Source organism: Plectropomus leopardus, chromosome 22, assembly GCF_026936395.1.
Source record: "Plectropomus leopardus strain MGB_pleo_1.0 chromosome 22, ASM2693639v1, whole genome shotgun sequence".
Taxonomy (NCBI): Eukaryota; Metazoa; Chordata; class Actinopteri; order Perciformes; family Serranidae; genus Plectropomus; species Plectropomus leopardus.
The window spans coordinates 16,496,187-16,518,256 of record NC_142197.1 but is presented as its reverse complement, the minus strand read 5'-3'; the positions used below and the strand labels follow the sequence as shown (position 1 = coordinate 16,518,256).

The following is a 22,070-nucleotide window of genomic DNA, read 5'->3' as shown; positions in this document are numbered from 1 at the left end:
TTTCTGGTGGGTGGGATTTTTAGAGAGGCGTTGCCGCACACGAACCACTCACGGAATATATGCTCGGCGTTAGTAACACATTTCCATACATTACGCTTCTAGCCGCCGCGTACAGCACCCTCGCAGTCACAGTTTGAGATATTCCAAAAAATAAAGACTTAACTATGGCCAACTACATTCATGTTCCCGAGGAGGCTCCCGCTGTGCCCAAAATAGACGTGACAGTTGACGAAAGCGACTACAGATCCGGCGCATTGAAGCTGATCAAGGAGCTGAGACCGAGCTGGAAGCCATCTGAGGTCAAACTAAAGGTGCAGTTTATATCTTTTCATGCATTTTAATATTAGTCTGCATGGTATGACATGTCTCCGCATTCCTCAATAGCATTTGCATCCTTATTTTTGTAGCTAACGTCGCTTAAAATAGCGAAAACGGGTAAGCTAGCAACGTGTTCTCAAATGAAAAACTCAAGTAAGCTAATGTTAAATAACTCCTGGAGTGAGTGACACACGAAAATAGCTATTATAATGACACTACAGGCAGATAAAAGTTGTATATTCGTGTCGCTAACGTTATAAAAGAGCTGCTGACACCCACAGAGATGGTTTCTTCGCTGTTACACCCCCGAAGACACTGCGGCGACTCCCCCGTTAGGGTTAACGTTTTGCATCTGCGTCAGTTTAGGTTATGATCAAAAGGTTGGAGTTGGCCTACAAACCAAGATTTACCTGCAATTTTACCAGCGGTGGAAGAAGTATTAAGGTCCTTTATTCAAGAAAAAGCACCAATAAAGCCCTGTGAATATACTCTATTACAGGTAAAAGTCCTGCACTGAAGTAAAAGTTAGTATAATCAGGAAAATGTACTTATAGTATTAAAAGTGCCCGATTCAGACAAGTCTTTATAAAAACACCCAAAAATCTCCAAATTATTAAAAAAAAACAAACACCCACGAACAAAAAATATTTTAAAAAATCTGACCCCCCCAAGTCAGTTATTTTAAAAAAGAAGAAAAAAATCATCCAATCAACTCAAAATCATAGAAATAATGAAAAATAGCAAAACTCAAAATTATAAAAAAAATAGTAGTTTTCAATCAATTTTCTGTGAATCGACTGATTAAACGGTTACTGATTCAGCTGTACTTGTGTAAACTGTTTTGATATATATTTAATATATAACACAACACAATATTTAATAAACCATTCCTTTGTTTTTATGCAAACATCTCAATTTGCAAATAAATTAAAGCTTTCAGATGAATGTAATGATGCCAAAATTACAATATTTCCCACTGAAATAAAGTGGAGTAAAAGTATAAACTGGTATGAAAAGAAAATACTCAACTAAAGTACAAGTGCTTCAAATTCACACTGAAGTACCACACTTTAGTAAATGTTACACTCTAACATTACACTCCACCACTACATCTTAATACACTAAAGTCACATATTAAATAATGCTGTAGAGTGTTACATAAGGCACAACATCGCAGATTTACTGGAGGTGGTTATACAGATAGAGGAGAGGTTTATCTATCTGTTTAGCCTAATATTATCATCATGCTGTGCCCTTTTGACTGGAATTTAGGAGATTAGTCCTGAGACTAGTCTCTAAACGTCTGGAAGAAACACAGATTACAAATAGAGCGTGACAAAGTATTTTTATTTACCTAATATAATTCAAAGTGTCCTATTTGATCTGCTTAAGTCAAACATATAGAATAAAGCAAACAGAAAAGGGAACATATTGTCCTAGAGAAGCCAAGGGATACATACACTCAATAATATAGCCTGGGGCAGATACCCAGAAAGTGACTTATTTTTCCTTTCCAGTAACAGGCTGGGGGTGTGGCTCCACTTGGTAAACACAGTGAGGATGGGAGCTGGTCACATGCTTCGCCACCCTTGCCTATATTCATCAATGAGTGCAAAGTGGGAGCTCAGCAAATGCCTGCCATAGCGTCCTCATGCAAAATAAAATTCCTGACCGTCCCGTCCTGTTTTTCTCAGTCAATCCCTTATAGAGGGAACAATTAGGGCTGGTATGTTGGCACCCCCCTCCCACCTCTCCCTAAAAATTTTCCCAGCTTCACAGCAGAGACAGTTCAGCTTAAATCAAGCCAGACAAGCCCTAATTTCCCAAGTCTACATTCACTCCTCTCTTTTGTGTAGCTTGCCAGATTGTGACTCCCCTCAGAACTTATGCAATACTCAAAACAATGTAGGTTTTCATGCACTGTACCTTAACTCCCATTGTGCAGGATTTAGGGGCATCTACTGGCAGAAAAGGTATATAATATTAATAACTGGGTTTTTATTCATTTATAATCACCTGAAAATAAGAATAGTTGTGTTTTCCTTACCATAGAATGAGCAGTTTATATCTATAAATCTATAAATCTATATATATATAAGAAGCGGGTCCACTTCCAGAGTTCAACTTTTTTTTGTGTGTGTTTTTTTTTTTTAAATTCATTTTTGGCATTTTTGCCTTTATTAGACAGCACAGAAGATTGATAGCGTGAAAAGGGGGAGAGAGAGGGGATGACATGCAGCAAAGGGCTGCAAGCCGCAATCGAACACTGCCTTCATTTATGGGGCGCCTGCTTTATCCACTGAGCCACCCGACGCCCCAACGACGACATGTTTTTAACACTCGCTCAGAACAGACAAACCAAACACTGGCTCTAGATAGGGCCATTCACATTTTCATGTTTTCGGCCACTGTGGTTCTCCGACACATATTTCCCTTGATTCACCTGTTCTCTGCTCTTTTTTGTCTCTGCAGTTTTTCACTGATGGGATAACCAATAAGCTGCTGGGCTGCTATGTGGGCCCAGTCATGCAGGATGTGGTCCTGGTTCGTATTTATGGCAACAAAACAGAATTATTGGTCGACCGGGAAAATGAAGTGAAGAGTTTCAGAGTACTACATGCACACCGCTGCGCACCACGCCTATATTGCACCTTCAACAATGGCCTCTGTTATGAATTTCTGCAAGGAACTGCCCTGGAGCCTGAGGACATACGCAGCCAACCTGTTTTCAGGTAAATACAACATTTTTGTGGTTTACTCACAAAGCTTACTTCATTAAACTGGGGTTTGTATGCAGCAGGAAGAGGTAAATACTTTTGAAACTGGGGCTACATTTACGAAAAAAAAAAAGGGATGTGGCGTTTGCTTGTGTTCAAGAGGTAGAAAACCTTGAACTACCAGATTGCACAGCACCGCATCAGACCAATAAACGCTTCAGATGTTGAATGACGTAATGCAAGCTTGCCTGTTTTGACACAAAAAACAATATAGCAGCCAGCGGGCAAATAATCTCAAATTGCAGTTAAATAGTGCACTAAAACATGTTTCTGAAAACATTTTGGGTGAGATTAAGACAACACAGCAACAGAATCTTGGTTCATGCTTGATCAGCAAGGCTAAGTTTAACTTTTTGAGCTCAGTTTTTCATGCATATGGCACCAATTTTCTGTTTACAGACTCACATATTACAACTAAAGAGTGTACAAAAATATGTTTCTAAACAGATTTTAGGTGAAAGAAAGGTAGTACTGTAAAAGAATCTTGGTTAATATTTGATGAGAGAGAGAGAGAGAGGTGCCTCTCTCTCTTAATGCACTTATACACTTTGTGTTTGTTGTGGTGGGCATATGAAAATACTCCAGTACAATTTCTAGTATTTTATCTAGTAATTTCTTGTATGTGGTTTGAAAATGAAAAATTTAGCTTGTACAAGCTAAAAGACTTTAAGTGCTTAAATGTATTTCATAGGCAGTATGTGTCATAAGCGTATGGTAGATGAACTGTGTTAAATTAAATTGTTTTACATTTTTGGTAGAATTTAGAAATTTGTCCTGATTGTATAATAGACAACGACGTAAGCAAATATCCTAACAACATTTCTTTTAAACAGATTTGTTTCTGTAACCTGAAATTTGTTGAAGTTTTCAAACAGTATACTTTGCGATGATGAAGTAATTTAAATATTTTTCTCCCTTCACAACTTAATTGCTAGATGGAGTCCAGTCACATATTGCTGCTAATTGCTATAATTTAAATCCATTTTCTTTATTTTCTACCTTTTAGGCTCATCGCCAGGCAGCTGGCCAAGTACCATGCAATCCACGCCCACAATGGCTGGGTGCCCCAGTCTGACCTGTGGCTAAAGATGGGCAAGTACTTTTCTCTCATCCCCAAGTACTTCAAGGACCCTGAGAAGAACGCCAGGTGAGGCCACGTAGGAGAGCATGGTTACTAAAATCTGCCAGACCCTAGGATGTTGTTGATAGACTTCTCCCCATTTCCCTTAAAATGTTTTTTATACATCAATGAAAGTTTGAAAGCTTAAATCGGTTTCGTTCTCACAGTCCTGGCTGAGAGCCAAGGTGTGCTCTAGACAGCGTGTACACTTTATGACTCACCTGACAGGTTATAGCAGGTTTTACACTGGCCAATAAAGATGTAGGGAGTAGTAGTTACGAAATTAGAAAAACTGTTCACTGTCCAGGGCTGGAAATGGTTTTCGCTTTTGTCTAAAAATATGCACATAAAAATCCCAAAACAGGTTTAATGTTATGCAAAATACACTTCTTGTATTATATACATAAAATGTAGTGCTGTGCTGCATGATTTTGAAACAGCATAAGTTTATGTGCTACACATAGATCTGACTGGCATCACAATATTGCCATGGCAGCACCCTTTTTTTAGGGGAAAGATCAGAATCAAGGCTTTCACACTGAGATCAGAGGCAAATAAAATACATGAATGATCCCTTTCAGTGCTGTGAATTAGACTCACTCAGCTGAATCTCAGCCTGTAGCTCAAACATTTTTTGCTTTTAACGGGTTTATTATTTACAGACACTTTTAGCTTAACACTACCTGGTGATTCAATCAAATCTACATATGTGACTGAATCACAAGGTATCAGAATCCAGATAAGCAAAAAAATGTGGCCAGTGTGTCGGGTCATTCATCCACTTGGATAGAGAAAAACTGAGGGGGACAAGACAGTGATCAAATTTAATTTATTAAAGTACCAGCCTTTGTTTATTAATGTATAGTAAAGGCTCGGGGTCAGACAAGATCACAGAACAAATATTTGCACAAAAGACGTGATCATAACAAGAAAAAAATGCATACTAACTTATAATCCAAAAAACCCCATAGAATTCTATTGAAATCGACAGGATCTTCAGTTTGCTATCCCATAAAAATGGGACGCGGCCTTGACGTTTTGCCAAGAACCTATCTGTGTCTGGACTAATGGCAATTGGTGGGAGTGTATCATGAAGAAAAATATAATAAGTGCTAGCAGTTTTCTCATCTGCAAAAGCCTGAGAAGTGTGTTTCATTACGTTAAGTTGTATCGCTTTATGGGCTCAACCTTTTCAAAGTACTTTAAAAAGGTCATGGGAATGGGGTACATTTTTATGGAAAAGTTTAGAAAATTTAGTGATAAACATGCGGGAACCCTGGAGAATGCATAATAGTACTAAAACTTGAATTCGCCACTAATCAAACAGCTTAGTTACAGAAATCAAAGCGCAAGTATGTAATTTTTTTAGCTTTTAAAGAAGACAGGCTTTCATCAGATTGTTTTGGGAACATAAGGCTTTGCCTGTTGGGTATTTCTGTTCTTTGTGATCTCTATGTGGAACTTTGGCTCCTTACCTCTTTTATCAGTGAGTCATCAATGATCCACATCATATCATGTGCACCGGCACAACACAAGAGTTTTCATAATCAGCTGTAGGTGTCTCACATGTCTGAGGACATATGCAGAATTCCTTTCGTAATCTCAGCAGGTGTTACTTCACTTTACAGCTCTGGCATTCCTAAGAGATAACACAACAGAGTGACAGTTTCCCTTAAAATAGTGTGAAACATAAGAGAGCAGCACCCAAAAAATGATAAATGTAATTCTCAAGCAAAAAAAGCAAAGAAAAAAGGCAATCAGATTGTGGCTACTGCTTTCTGTGGAAAGGGATATAAATATTACCCTTAGTTAGCGCAGTGACTCTTACTTTCTTCAAAGGGGATTATACTTTTCTGTCTTTTGTGCCTCATATATCGTGTTTAATTGAAGGTTGTTCACACTGAAAGTTTCAAATAATGAGGTAAAAGTATGTAGAAGTAGTCCCTGTGAGCAAAAATCTTGGGTTTCTTACTGATTTTTAACACGCCCTTTTCACTCCCTAAGCAGCCAGAGAAAGGCAATCTGCTTATTTCCATAAAATAATTACATTTTCTTGAAGATTCATATGGCAATATATAGCAATAATAGAAACTAATCTAACAGTCTAGAAATGTAATGGTGAATATGCTACAGTGAAAACGTAGGTGACATAAACTGTTGTAGTCAGATTTGGCAGATTTGAGTTGACCTTTACTTATTCCTTTGATGAAGCGTATTCTTTTAAGAAATGATCCTATTTTGCTAGAAATAATTTTTTGTGAGACACAACTTGTTGCTAAATTGAATAAATATTTCATAAATGTGCACATCTGCACCCAGATTGTGTGGTTTCTTTGTTGTCAATTGGTTTATGCTGAGAGTACAATTATAAATAAATCTCTTTTTCTGTTTCCTCATTTTTTGCCACATGAATTGTATTGCACAGCCTGTCTATAAAATTAAGAGTGATATTTCCCTATATTCCCTTTACATGCTTCTTACTTTCTGTTCCTATTTCTATTCCCACCTCTGTTTCCAAGTCTACTTTCAAGTTCCCTGTAATGATTTCCCCTCCACCTGTCCTTCTATAAATTATACACTATTCACTGTCTTTGTCTCTGCCTCCTCCAGGCTGAACGCAGAGGTGCCCAGCCCGCGGTGCCTCCGAGAAGAGCTGGTGTGGCTCCAGCAGAGCTTGTCTGTGCTGGGCTCCCCCGTCGTTCTCTGTCACAACGACCTGCTGTGCAAAAACATCATCTACAATGAGGATGCAGGTGAGTATTAACTGCACGAGTGTAGTCATAGACATTACCGTGTGACTGAATTGTGTTGTAGTGTGAACTGCACTGGTGTCTGCGCTCAGGTAGGACTGCATTAACTGCACTTCCTTGACCCTAGTCACATGCTTCACTCATTGTCAGTGTTTTCGTTGGGCTGCAGGCGTAGAATTAGAATGGTCAGAAAAGACAAACATGTTATTCGGATGCTCTGTTTGGCTCTAGATCCAAATTTGAAATATGGTAATTGATTGATGAGCATTGAAGGGTGGGGCAAAGTTACGTGTATCTGCCTCCAGATAATTTGGCAGATGTGTATTAAAGAAACGCGTCTGTTCCAGATTTCATATGGTCTTTTGGATTTAAATTTCCCATATCTTTTATATCCTCTGAGGCAATACCAAGGCCTCATAATGAACTGCAAGGTTTCATATCAGGATTTCATTCTTTTTCCTAAATTTTGTCTGATCTGTCATTCTAATTCTGTGCTGAACACGAAGAACCTAAACCACTGTTATCAGCCTAAACAAACAATACCATTACATCATACCACATACCAAGTCTCACTTTTATTGACAGCACATTTTTGTGGTGCTTTAGCCATGTTTTTTTTTTTTTTGGGATGGTATGAAGGTCAAGTGATCTGTCCTCAGGCACTGAGTGACTTAAATCATACTGGTCAATGAGACTGTTGTAATCATTGTCTTTGTAGCAGAGGAATTTTGGGTTGATAACAAATAACAAAGAGGGGAGGGGGGGGAGAACAGAGTATGTAAGTTTTTATGTATGTGGGAGTTGGGGTGGGGTGGGGTGGGGATAAGAGCTGTCAGCCCCCTCGTCGCGAACCGGCGAGGGGCGGGGCCCTTCTCACAGCTCCTTGTGTCTAGCCTTTCTCCCTTAGGAATGACAGCCGAGGCTGTGGCTGCCCTGCGCCGCCCGGCCCCGGGGAAGGCAATGGAGAGAGACAAACCTCGCGCACAGTCGGCTTTGAGGGCCCCTCGCGTAGTCTGCCTACTGCTCAGGCTAATCGGGATGAGTTCATGGCAGTAGGAGTACCTACTTATTACCCTCCAGTGCTACTCGCCCACCAGTTGTCCCCCTGACAGTAGTGAGGCTACTCACGATGCTGCTTATTACACACATTTTTTATGGTTTGCACTTGCTTTAAGTCGCTCTGAGCACCAGCGTAAAGTGTACTTTCCGTCACTGCTCTTTACTCCACAATTTCCACTTCATTGCTTCTGTATTGATCACTGAGAAGACTATATGAGTGAAAGCATATTTTACTGCCAACATACCCCATGAAAAAATCAAAACCGCCTTAAATTGATAACAGTAAAAAGTATAACCTTAGTACCCCAAACTCTATCTATATATTAGGGCTGTTCCTGACTTGGAATTATGTCAGGCGATCAGGGTGTTCAGTATAAATACTCACAAATTTCCCACATTTTCAGAAAAAAAAAGAAAAGACATGAGTTCAAATCTCCGAATTTCAGGGATCAGCCCTACAATGTACTACTCTGTGCAACAGAGCTTCATAGTTGTCCAGGTATTTTGAGTCACCATCCTGCTGTTTTAAATACTCAATGCACCAAATGTATATGAACACACAGCTGAAAATAGTCAATAAATTCACTGTTTACTCATGTTTGGGTCAAAACTAATTTGTGCGGCTGTTTTAGGAAGCCTTCTGTGTACATTTGTGACCCCATTTTTCGAGACTTGTCCTCATAAGGGGAAAATGGGCTTGTGGCTGAGGACCACAGACAGACAGGGGAATCTGGATAGTAAAGAGAGACTGTTGGTTTTCTTCTTTCCATGGGATTTGTTAGCATTAACAGTAATTAAGAATAACATCAACTCCGTCCTTTGAAATTGAAATTGCTTCTGCAAAAAATGCAGTGAAATACCTTTGCAATAAGTTCACAGAAAAAGTTTCTGGGTACCTCATAGAGAAGTAGACATGCACACCTGCAGAATCTAATTTGAATCTGTGGTTCTGCAGATAAAACAAATGCTGACCTGTATCCGCTTCACTAGGAAATAGACCAACACTCAGTGAAGAATTCCTTTTGATGATACAAATCCCTTGTACAGACACTTAAAAGACTGCGCAACATCCATGCATATTTGGACTTGCAGAATCTTGTTTCAGGCTTCAGTAAGTAAGGCTGAGGTTATCAGTACTTCTCTTTTGGAAGTATAATGGCTTAAATGCTGTATAAAAAAAGATTTATTTCCCATTATCTCTAGTTTAATCTCATTATGTATTAACACTGCAAACACAATTAGACCACACCTAAAGATTACATCCACAATGAAAGAGACGCCACAGTAGAGTCGAGGGGATTCAGTTCCAAGCCATAATTACTACATTTCTGACTACACCCAGCTAAAGTTGTCAAACCCGTCGTCTTAGCAAACTCAATCCTCATCTGAGTCTGCACTTGCAGCCTTTTGTTGATTTGAAAAATAGAGTAGGCATGACATGAGACTGAACAGCAACCCACTGCTTCCTATCTCCTCTCAGCTATAGTTGCTGAGTTGAAACCACTCATCTGCCAAATGCGACAGCAGAGAGGCCACCATTTCCTGTATTGATTAAACCATAAACAGAAGTGGTGGAAGCTCAATTTTTTTTCTCAGTTTTCCAAAGATACTGTTTAAAAGCTTTACACGTACTCCCAACAAGTGCTGTACTTTTACTTTGTCTCTCTTTTTGTCTCTCTTTAATGTGTCTCTCAGCTGCCAACACAGGCTGCTTTAGTTGCCCTGCCCCTTTTACTTTACTCAGACGTTTGCAAATAAAAACAGATCTGCACACATTTTTTTTCTGAGTCCTAAGGCCATAAAATCTGTAGCTCAGCAGCCAACAGGAAGCCTCTCAAAGATTCTGTCACTTGCAGACGCAGCAGAGGGAGTCACGCTATTGGGTTCGCAGCGGGCCAATGGGAAGGGAGCATTGGAGGGGTGTGTTGTGAGAAGGGGAAGTGAGGTTGCATGTGTAGGAAGGCGGGTGGGGAAAACATGGAATGGGAGGTCTGGCAGTGGGGCCTGATGTTCCAACACTGTGCGTGGGAGTAAGAATGGATAAAAGACAAATATGTCAGTGTGAGAGTGAGCTTGTGTGAAAGATGTGTTTGCCCCAACCTTTTCATCTGCTGCACAGGGGGGGCTATAGCCACTGCCTGGAGGTGTTCAGTTGTGTCCCGCTAGGACCCACACGCCGGCTGGTAACCCACCTCAAAGTGTCTTTCTCTGTAGTCCAGCACCACCTCAAAAACTCATGTTCCACATGTTAAGCCAAGGAATCTAGCCAAGGCCAAAACAAACAAAAACATTTAAGAGTGGAAACATTTGATCAGTTTTTTTTTTTTTTTTTTTAAAATTACATTTAATTGTTAATATCGCTGTAACAACCGGGCTTTTAGAAGTAAGGGTTTGTATTTTGAGATCAGCTATTTTCAGATCAGTGCCACCATCTTTGTTCGCCGACACTTCATATCTGCAGCGGCCTACAAATGTAACCAGCAACACATTCTTTGACTCTTCCTTTCCGTGCATGAAAATTCAAAGATTCAAGATTCAAAAGTTTAAAGAGACACAGATGTGGAAGCGGAGAATGTATTTATGAACATAAGCATTCAAGCTGTTGGTTTACAACTTTGTGGGCGGACTTCAAGACATATGGGACTCGCATAAACATCACAAGGCTATAAAAATAACGTTTCAACTTGCCTCAAAGGTTTACTGTAAAGAGCTATAACTCTAGTTGGCTCTCAGTTACTGACAAGTTCACTTCCTGCTGTGATGCTGGGCTCAGACTACAGGAGTTGTGGGCTGATTTGTCCCAGATTCACCCCATCTGACAATCAGAGTTGAAATAAGGTCTTGGATCTTGGTCAGTGCTGATGTCCCAGATTATTTGGTAATGTGAGAGGTTTTCAGAGCCAGCCTTAAGCCTTCCAGACTCATTTTGGCTGCCCTGATAATGTCAAACATGTTTTATATTTAGGAATTAAAATATGGATTACAGTTATGATTACGTCAGTACAAAGCAGCTCATGGTGTTACAAAACAATGGTAAACATTTTAGCCCTTGAAGCTAATGCGAGCTAGCAAACTACTGTTGACAGATCTTAAAATTGACAGTTAAAATCTCACCTCCAGTTTTCTCTGAAGAATAGACTACCTTTGCTGACTGCATCTTCTCAAACATTTTCTCATCCAGACACGTTTAACCTTCTTCAGGTCTTCCCACATATTCATTTATTTGTGGTGGCCCACCACGATTAAAACATCCTCTGCCACATATTGATTATCTATTTTTGGAGCTGCACTTTCGCACTGCAGAGTGTACTCAGGGCACAGATGGAGCAGCAGAAGTTCAGGTGCATTGACAGTGAAACTTAAACGTTCATTCTGCTTGTTATAAAAGTTTGCATTCACTTTCCTTTGAAGCAGCTGCTCCTCTCATCCACTGATCTGATCAGCTCTGAACAGATAGACTGATCAATTATCCCAACCACAACTCACAAACTGTTGCTAAGAAAAAAGAGTACTCATAAAGAGCTCCATCTGCGCTGCATTCACCAACCCACCAAAACCTCAGAATTTAGCAAGGGGATGCAGTATGTTACAAGGGGACACATGCATTTAAAAGAAAAAAAAATAGTTTGCTGTTCTGCTTGTGTTTTTCTCACTGCAAAGCATTGGTAACGTTACAGCAAGTTGTCGAACCAAGTCAGTCTCCATTTTTTTAGCATCTGTTTTGCCGTTTTCAAATTTTGCAGTGTGTGCATATTTGAGGTTAGAGAGAAGAACATCTGTGAAGTTTCTCCTTGCGTGTGTGATGCAACTTGATTTCCAAATCAGCTAGGATTATAAAACATCTGTAGTCTGAGCCCGCCTTTAGTCAACAAAGATCTGAGTATCAAACAGTGTGTTGCTGTACATTTGCTTTGGCAGCTCACTGTACTTTTCTACAGACCACTTTCTTTGTACTTTACCATCTTCCTCCCTTTGTCCCTCTGCTTTCTTTGCACTTTTTTTCCTCCATCTCCTCAAAACATAACTTTGTCTTGGCCCCTGTATTCTGTGCATGTATCCAAAACAAACATTCACTGAAAAGCCAGATGTAGTCCACTTTATGCCTGGATTTTTGTACACGTTCCATGTGTTACATCAGGATTGCACATTTTCATCTCTGTTAATGAATCCCGGCTGCTTATTTTGTGGTCTCGTGGGGGGAAAACAAAGGCTGATAACTTAGTTACTGGTACATCTAATGTGTTTACTAAGAAATCATAGGAGTTTTACTGCTCAACCACCATGGGGATGTGCAAGCTATCTTTATGTTCTGATAGCTTCGCTTGTAGTTCTTAGCTATAACTAATAAAAACTGTCAAATTTCCCACATTTACTGACAAGAGCTTTTATTCTGAATATATATGTTGAGTGTGACTTCCCTAAATCTTCACAGCATGATTGTTTTTGTTCTTAACAACATTGTAGTGCATGTGTAGGATGTGTTTGTCAGCAGTTATTTTCAGATGACCACCCCTTAAGTCTAAATGTCTCTCTGTTAATTCCCTTTATTTCATTTTCTGTGCTGACGCCTCCCTTTTACAGTCTATGTTCCTCAAAATACAAGCTCTTACTCTTTGCCCCACAATCAGCCAACTAGCCAGCCACTCCAGTCAGACAGGAAGAAAGTTACAGTATGAAATAAAAAAAGCCTTGACATTCTGAGTTATCAAAGGCAGAACACATCATTATCACTTTTTGTCTCCTTCCCATGTCTGTGTCTAAACAACACTGCTTCTCTTTTCAGGCAATGTAAAGTTCATTGACTACGAGTATGCTGGGTACAATTACCAAGCCTACGACATTGGGAACCATTTCAACGAGTTTGCTGGTAAGTATTATTTGCACTGCTTGATATGCATAAAAAAATTGAGTTGTTCAACGATGGTTAGGATTGTTAAACTTTGGGTGTGTTTACGTGTTGCAGGCATTAATGAGGTGGATTATAGTAACTACCCACAGCGGGCCTTTCAGCTCCAGTGGTTACGCTCCTACCTGGAGGCCTATAAGGAGCACAAAGGCCAGAGCAGTGAAGTGAGCGACAGAGAGGTGGACGCTCTTTATGTCCAAGTCAACCGTTTTGCCCTGGTAGGTATTTTTATTGCACATGCATTGTTAGTTAGTTAGTTCAGTTTTATTTCGAACTTATAAAGAGAAATGACACAAGAATAAAAAAATGAAAATAACAAATTACACAAAACAAGAAACCCAAAAGATTCATGGTTGATGCATGTACTTTTGTCAAAAATATCTATCACAAATGTAAATAATGTGAACCACGTTAGATAAGAGTAGAGCATATCTACATCTGACAAGTCTTTAGCTACATCCATAATAATCTTCTTGTTTTAAAGTGTGGATTTATTGCTACATTTAAGCAGAGTGCCCCCACTACTCTTTTGAAATCTCCAAAGTTGCATTTTAGTCTTGGCAGGGGGGGGGTTGAATCTTTTGAAAACAAAAATACAGACACCCATGTTATGGGTCTTATCAACCACAACGTGTCAAGCAAAAACATGATAGTTTAGTTTCAATTTTTTAATCAAGCTTCAAAAAATTATACAAAACAAGAAGCACACAAAAGATTCTCAAACACAATTAACTGTGAATGGTTCTTTTGTGATTTCATTGTCTGGGTTCTAGTTTCCTATTGTCATGGCTTCCTCTAGCAATGCACCTCTGTTCAGTGTGCCTGGTGCCGCTCTATATGTTGCTGTATATGCTTTTCACCATCGCCCTTTCTGTTTCGACATTGAGGTGGAACTGTTACGTCAGTAACAGTTCCACCTCAATGTCGGTCCAAGCAAAGACATGTATGGTCTTACTTTGCTCCACTTAAGTAATAGATTTGATAGCAAAGCAGCCAACAGCAGAGGAGACTATCTGCTTCCTCTTTACACTGACACGTACATACCCAGTGTACGTGAATGGTCATGTGATCTGTGTTTTTAAGGTGTGTCAGTAGTAATTTGAGCCAAGATAAGTTACCATTTCTTTGCCAACAATAAAAGATTGTGCATCAAGTAAATCATTGTTAGTCTAGAATTTTAATGACCAAGATGGTGAAAGTTGATTGGCAAGTAGGTAGTTGTCTGATTGCATTTAAGCCTTTTTCCTAATATGATGTGATTATAGATAACAAGAGTGTCATTATTATTTGTGTTAAACTTGTCATCAGTTATCAGTTGTCACTAATTTGAGGACGAAAATGAAGAACATCAAGATTGTTATCTGGTAATAGTTTGTGGTCAGAATCAAACGAACGATCCGCACACTGCACTCAAAGCTCCCAATAAATTTTAATTCGGCAATGTTTCGACGGGAATTAAAATTTATTAGGAGCTTTGAGTGCAGTGTGCAGATTTTGACTTTGATTCTTAATTTTTAATCCTGCACCTGTAGAAGTCCTTTGGGTGTACGTGCCCTCCTACCTTGTTTAATAGCTTGTGTTCACCCATATGAGTTCTGTTTGTTTAAACAGTTGTGAGCGATGTGCCTTTAGGGGAGTGACGACTGATAAAAAATAGCTGGTAAAATAAAATTACCTGGGTCTAGTCATAATCTTGAAAAAATATACCGTCAAAGTATTAGCTACACATATATACTTTATTTTCTCAGTAGTTTGTTAATAAAGAAGTTAATTGTTAGTCTTGTGTACGGTCAAGGAAATGATCAAAAAGCTTAACTTGCACTGTAAACGTCCCGGGGGCTTTTTCGGAGTACATTTTCCAGGCCTGATGCCAGGTGTTGGGTCAGCAAACATGAGTTTTATTATGATGTGGGTTAAACAAGAATACCGAGTGATGCAGGCTGTTACCTGCGCCACCTGCTCCGAATATAAGAGACGGATGTTTGTGATGTGCTCACTGATGCGGCCAGCATGTGAGAGGCGCTCTTAATGACAACAAGTAACCCCTCTGAGCCTCGGCGCTCTTCCCCTGAGCCACACTCTGCCTTGTTTACTGTCAAGAGGAAAAGAGGGCAGCGTGGAGGATGGGCAAGAGAAGCAATTGTGTTTCCGTGTCAGCTATTTGGTGTTGTTGCCATAGGGCTTCTGCTGGCTTTGTACATGCTTGGGTGTGCTGTGTTGGGTAATTAGAAACGACATTTACTTTTAGACAGTGAGTGCATGTTAATCCTTTGTGTCTCTGTGTTGTTCTTTTTCGCCTCTGTTTCCAGGCATCTCATTTCTTCTGGGGTCTCTGGGCTCTGATTCAGGCCAAGGTCTCCACCATTGACTTTGACTTCTTGGAGTAAGTTGCCATCTTGCCATTGACAAGAAATGACCCAAAAATGTGCAGGAAATGTATTAAAAGTTGCAAGAAAATTACCTGAAATTAGAAAAAGAAACCACTCAAAGACAAGTAATAGAATGAAAGCAGAACAGGACCTGAAAAAAAGTGCTAAAATAAAATAAAACTAAATAAATAAATAATGATAATATAATAATTAAAGTTTAATATAAAAAAATAAAGATAATTATAAGTATAGCTCTTTTTCCCAGCTTTTCCTAGTTCATTAATTATTTTCTAATGATTCTCGCTCTCTCTTTTTTTAAGCTAAATTTCAGGTTATTCTTTTGTCTCTTTTTCACTACATTTTTGCAATTTGCGGAATATTTCATGCCAAGTTGCTGAATGCCTTTCTCGAATGTTTTAAAAGCAGGATTCCTGCGGATTCCTAAAGTCTTTAAAGGCATTAAATGAATAAATCTATAAATAAGGCCTTAATTCGCATAAAAATGTCTTAAATCAATCTTTCAAAATCTTAAAAATGCTACAACATTGGAAGTAGGATATTAAGAATATTATTTTTCTGACATTGCATCATAAAATCTTAAAATAATTGGAAATATCTTTAAAAAAAACAAAACAACACCACGCAAATCAGGATAAAGAAACCAACAACACTCCTGTACATCAACTACATCTATTTATTGATGTCAGTTCATTATTGTAAAAATTGTCCCGAATTCTATTTTGAGTGGTGTCAAAAAAGTCTTAAATCTAACTTTCCTTAAGCTGTAGGAACCCAGTGAAAGAAAGCAAATCAATTTTCTCACATTTTAAAGGTTGAAATGCTTGTGAAAGACATCTGAAACAGCACAAGAAAACTGATGTCAAACAAGGTCTCAAACGTTTAATCGACAGCTGTGTATTTATTTTAATCATGTGTTGCAGAACAAAATATAAAGCATCCAGACTGATATAATTTGTGTCATCTTCGTGCTCAGTGTTTTAACAGAAACTTTTGCACTTGTCACTAACATGTCATGTACATTTTTCAAATCGTATTGCTAACGCTGCTCTCCTCTCTCTGTGTCCCAGATACGCAGTCCTGCGTTTCAGCCAGTACTTCAAGATGAAAGTGGAGGTAGCTGAGCTGACCTTACCCGAATAAAAACCCCGCCCCCCTCATCTTCTCTTCCTCCCGCTCTTTCTCCCTTCCGACCTGCTCTGAGCCTCACATGACAACTGCAGAGCGCCCTGTGGGGGTCTGCATAGGGAAGAGCCAGACTGAGAGTCTGTCCTGCTCGGTCCCCTCTACATGTCCTTATCTCTAAAGATTGAATGGACCACAAGCTTTTCCATCCTCTGCTGCCACACGTTTGTTAATCGGTAGCCCAAAATATTTGTAATGTGGACGTGTGTGAAGTACAGACCTGCGATAATGTAAAGCTGACACGGCTAAATTTAATGCAATTATTCTAATCTCAATTAACATGATATCATACATGTAAGCAGCTTTTCTAGAAGCCCAAATCACTTTAAATAAGGAGGTGGATTGTCACTCTATTTGACATATAGTAACCACGGACATGACTGACAGGTGGCCCAAACACTAATCTCATCACCTGGAGTCACCTTCCTCATATACGCATTTATGGGGAGAACTCTCGAGAGATCAGCCCAGCTAACGACCACATTTATAACGGTACATAAAAGCAATACAAAGCCCACTTTGTTTGATACCAAGATGAAAGAAAATAAGAAATGCCAACATGGAAAGGCCAGTGCTGTCCCTTAATCCCACGTGAGATGAGCTCAATCACTCCAAACAAACTTGTGGCCTGCCTTGTGACTCTTGTTTTCACCCTTATTTTCCGTCAGCATACTGTGCATGGGTGGTGCGCCAGAATAGCTGCGTAGTCATTGTTGTGTAGTTTGATGAGAGCTTGTGTGTTTTGACATTACGGTATGAAGGTAGAAACATGGAGTTGTAGGAGAGCATCTTGTGTTTACATCTAACCTCTCCCTCGAGTCGAATAGCCGCGGAGTATATGCAGCGTTTTGACCCGAGGGAGGTTTTCACTGTACGTTTCTTGTTTTGTTTTGGTTTTTGTCTGAACTGGGGACAAGTTGCATCTCACTGTATTTTGAACATTCCGTGTTCATATTGGTAGATAGTAAAACTGGTTGTAGTTCACATGGTCAGTTAGCAGTGTTGGGGACTTTACTCACTGTGACATCGACTGTAAGACATGCTGTACCGAGCGAGACCAAACCATTATGTTGTCTGCTCCATGTCAGGGAACGTTTGGGAATCATCTTTAAAAAAAAACACTGCTGTTCAGTCCTGAAGAGGGACGTTTTATACACGTGTAGACCAGTTTTCATTCACATGCGTGTGTTTAGATAATGTGATGCTGACTAATGTCAGATTGCTGAGCCACTGTTGGCGTCATCTTTTTTTAAGTGATGAAAGTCGTTGTAAAGTGGATTTTTGTCAACAAAGAAAGTGGAGTTGGTTGGTTACGTACACATCTGTGTTGAGTTAAAGACAATGTAATGAAAGTCAGCTGTTTGTGGGACCTGAAGAGCAAGAGCACCATCTGCTGGAGGAAAAAATAATAGCGTCTGTCAGTAACTTTTTCTTGATATTCACCTTCAACCTTTATGTATTTTTTTTTAAAGTGAGCTTTAGGCCATTTTAAAAAGAAAAAAAAAATCTCTTGGTTACTTTAACAAGCCTACAACCAAAGTGCTGACATCTGTCTTTTGCTTGTACATAATGCACACTGTATCATTTCCCATGTAGCACAAAGAGAGTAACAGTAATATAGACTTTTTATACTTATTTAAATGCAAATGTTAAGGTCTTTGAGAGTGTGTGGATGTTTTCTGATGCAGCAGCACTCTGAAGTAGCAGAAGAGCACCTGGTTATTCGCTTCTTGTACCTGAGCAATGTCAACATGAAACATGACTTGTAAAAATGTGGTCAAACAAGTTTTCTTGTTTACACTAAAAATAGTTTTAAAAAAAAAAAACTTGCCCTGGTGCTCTCTGCCCTGACAGCTTGGTATAGCTCTGTGAAGAGATCATTACTGACAAGACTGGACACTGGTCCTCTGCTGTGCCTGTTAAAGCTCTTATTTTGTACTTACAGGTTTGAGGGTTAGGCCTATAACTGAATGAAGATGGAAGAATTAAGAAGTAGTGTGTGTCCGGCGTTATATGAATTCGAAATGTGTGTAAGTTGACCTAACAAATGTGAAAATCTTCCATTAAAAGTGTATCTGATGGTAAGCTGTTGGGGTTGACTTGAGCTGGAGAAACGTGTGAAGGTGTTACAAAAAAATTGTTTTTAGTTGGGTGTCCTGTTAGTACATACACATCAGTGCAGCTGGTCAAATGTGATTGCTACTTAATCTGATTAATCAATATGTTAAAAATGACACTGCTAAAATATTTCCTATAGAGCTTTATTTCCAGGTCTATCTGAAACAAATGAATGCCTTTTTTACTGTACATTATACATAGGTCATTTCAGCACTACTAACAATATGAACCTTCACAACCATTTAACATTGTACGAAAGTCTGTGCTTTAATTTCTCTGGCCACTTTAGCATTTGTTTATATGTACAGTAAACACATGTAATAATATCTCTGCTTGTTCTCAAATGTGAATGAATGTAAATAGAGGGAGTTCTTGTATTTTTTTTGTTTTCTAAAAGTTGAATTAAAGTGAATAGTTGCCTTGGGTAAGAGGTGAATTTAAAAAATGACATTTTAAATACTGTAAACATGCTTTGAAAAAAAAAAGTCTATTTACTCTTATTTTTGTCCTCCTTTTGTCTTGTGTTAAACAGGGAGTTTTCTGTCTTTGTTGCTCATTTACCAGCTCAAATAGTTAAAATCATTTAAGTCATTTTTATTTGGCAGGGGGGCAATTTTATTACAACAAAATAAATGAAATGGCAATATGATTGTATGATTATAACTGACTGATCTACTTTTACTTTAATTTTATGGAAAGTATTTCATGATTTTCTTTGTTTTAAAATATCTGACAAAAATAACAGCTTTAACAGTTAAATTGAAATTGAAAATAAAATTTGACATTACAAAAGGAAGTATTTCCACTTTGAAATAGAACAATCATACATTATTTTATTTTGACAGTTATTTGCATTCAGATCGGGCTGTTTCAGTGACAATCCTTCCATTTTTTTTTTTTTACTCTGATAGTGTTTTCATTCTTGTCAGTTTCAACTGTCATGATTTAATATTGAAGAGAAGGAGAATCGGGAATCATTATCTAAAAGAAATTCAGAGAGAGGCGCGAAGAATTTTAAAAAATCAGAAAACTGTCATTGAATAACACATCAAGTCAAAAAGATATCAAAATAAAAGAAATTAAAATAATATTCAGCCCATGTGTTTTTGATTTCAGTGGAAATTTTATAAAACACCCTGTCACTGTTCTAGCACCATAAAATATTTGCATCCAGGTTATCCATAAAATAAGTCATATCAATACAGCTAAATGACGTCATAATTTTTTAGTGATAAGTACTAATAATATTAGACCAAAACATATTTTTAAAAGAGCAGTTACCAAAATAGACAGTCAATTGTTTCATCTCAATCATGTTCTTATTTTGATGTATAGGCTTTGTCTTCTTCACTTATTTCAGCGTCAGTTGAGTGAAACAGCGCCCTCTGGGAAAAAGACTGTTACACGCCAGCTAGTCGCTCAAATTGTGACTAAGTGCCACGCGCGCCTCAACAAACGACGTGAAGTTCACACCACAATTTAGTTAAAAGCTTGCCTGTGTTATGATATTTTGGCTTTGTTATACTGTTGTAGGAAAAAAAAAACACCGGCGTTATTGATGACTACAAACGACTTCACGGGGTCACGCACCTGTGTTTTACCTGCTATGACGAGTCAAGACTCTGCTGCGGAAAATAACTACAACGGACAGAGGAGACTTCTGTCAACCAACACAGCGGCCATCCGTGGGAGATTTAACACACGGAGACTTCCAGACAGAAAGAAGAAAGGGCCTGAATGTCCAAAACCGTGAGTCAAACGCATCTTATGCCTGTCTTTTGTCTCTTTGCTCGCTTGTCACTTTTCAAATGTTTGTTTTCAAATGTTGTTGTGGATACTTTAGCCCCTCTTGACACTTGTTGATGCTATGAAGGACATAAATGGTGTTTGTATGGGTACTGAAGCTGTTGAATTGTTGCTGTTATCCCTGAGGGACTTTTTTTTGGCTGTTCAGCCAATGTGTGTGCATGAACCGTGCAGCAGGTTTGGTATTTTTTTGTGAGAGATCTTGCATTCTTATTTTGTTTTAAACTGTCCTGTAATCTTCTCTTGAACCTGAATACTGCAGGCCTTCAAAGCTAGATTTGGTCTGCCAAGCCCATAGTGAAGACTATGTAAGTTATGTTTTCATATACGCATTTTTTAACTTGAGGTGAACTTTTAATTCTGAGGATATTAGTGTTCAATCTTTTTTTTTGATAAGAGTATAATCCTTCTAGTGGGTTACTATATTTTGAAGGTTAAATTCAAATTATCTGTGATACATGCTCGGTTTCTTTGAAATGTGAACATACACTGTAAATCTGTGGCCCAAAACAAATCTAACAATGAACGCCATGTGGTTTGTTGTATGACAGCACAATATGATATTGCAAATCCAAATTTGTTAGCTGTAGGTCAAATGAAATATTGTCCTACTTATTATTTTAACTGACCTGTCTTAAGTTGTGAATGACGAAAGCTACCGAATTAGATACATAAATGAACGACTTGATAAATAAATTAATGTGCCATTAAATGTGCCAAAAAATATTAAGACAATATAAATGTAAGCAGACACATAATTAAATAAATAGTAGAATTATTAAAAAGGTGAAAAATAAAGAGGCACATTAAAACAAATATGAATGTATGTCACATTTATCTGTTAATGCCTAATTTATTTCTGATATTTGTGTTACATTTATTCATTCATTAGCTATAACCGCTTCCTGTTAAGGGTGGCAGAAGGATTAGAGCCGATCTGAAATATTTATTCATTATTAATTTTGGCAGCTTCCATCCTCCATATAAAGTGGCTTCATCTGGAACCACTCCTCTACTAAAAATGTATTTACCCGCCAAAGGTGCTATGACATGGCAAGACACCAAGCAACTGTTTTAGATTTGGGTTCAGTGTAAGTCAGATGAAAGCTCCAAATATTTTTTAGCATCAGAATATTACTATAAAGTTGCTTTGTATTTTAAGATCCTGACATCTAATCCTCTCATCAGAACTGACTGGCCTGGAGGTGAGAAAGCATGTGTGTGTAATACATGCATTTTACTGAGAGTTGTATCAAAGCTGACCACAAGATGGCAGCACTACCCATAGAAACAAATTAGTGCGTGTACAGGTCCCCAAACCTGGCAAAAAGCACACCATAGGGTACAAATAATCCTTTTCACCATTTTTTATTTGTAATATTAATGCTTATTAACAGATTTCTATATTTAAAAAAAAAACAGCCCCTTAGTATGCCTTGTATTGAACCTCTTTAATCATAGAAAATAGGAAAATACTGAATTTACTGAGGAAAATATCACATTGAAATAGGCTTAGATTGCTTTGCAACATTGAGCCCTGGGCCAGTTTTCCTTTGTGGAGGACCAAATTTAGTTATACAGCCTGAATATAAGATATAGGTCTAAATAATGGTAATATGAAATGAATTCAAGAAGGGACTAGGT

General features: G+C 38.5%; 1 protein-coding gene across 1 annotated transcript; it reads left to right on the top strand.

Moving 5' to 3' along the window:
• Positions 1-19: 19 nt before the first annotated feature.
• On the top strand, positions 20-19,269 carry etnk1 (ethanolamine kinase 1). The gene is made up of 8 exons (XM_042511242.2): positions 20-311; positions 2,791-3,050; positions 4,102-4,242; positions 6,826-6,968; positions 12,808-12,891; positions 12,988-13,148; positions 15,240-15,313; positions 16,388-19,269. Exons 1-8 carry the CDS (start codon positions 165-167, stop codon positions 16,458-16,460), a joined length of 1,083 nt encoding a protein of 360 aa, XP_042367176.1. The 5' UTR covers positions 20-164; the 3' UTR covers positions 16,461-19,269.
• Positions 19,270-22,070: the final 2,801 nt, after the last annotated feature.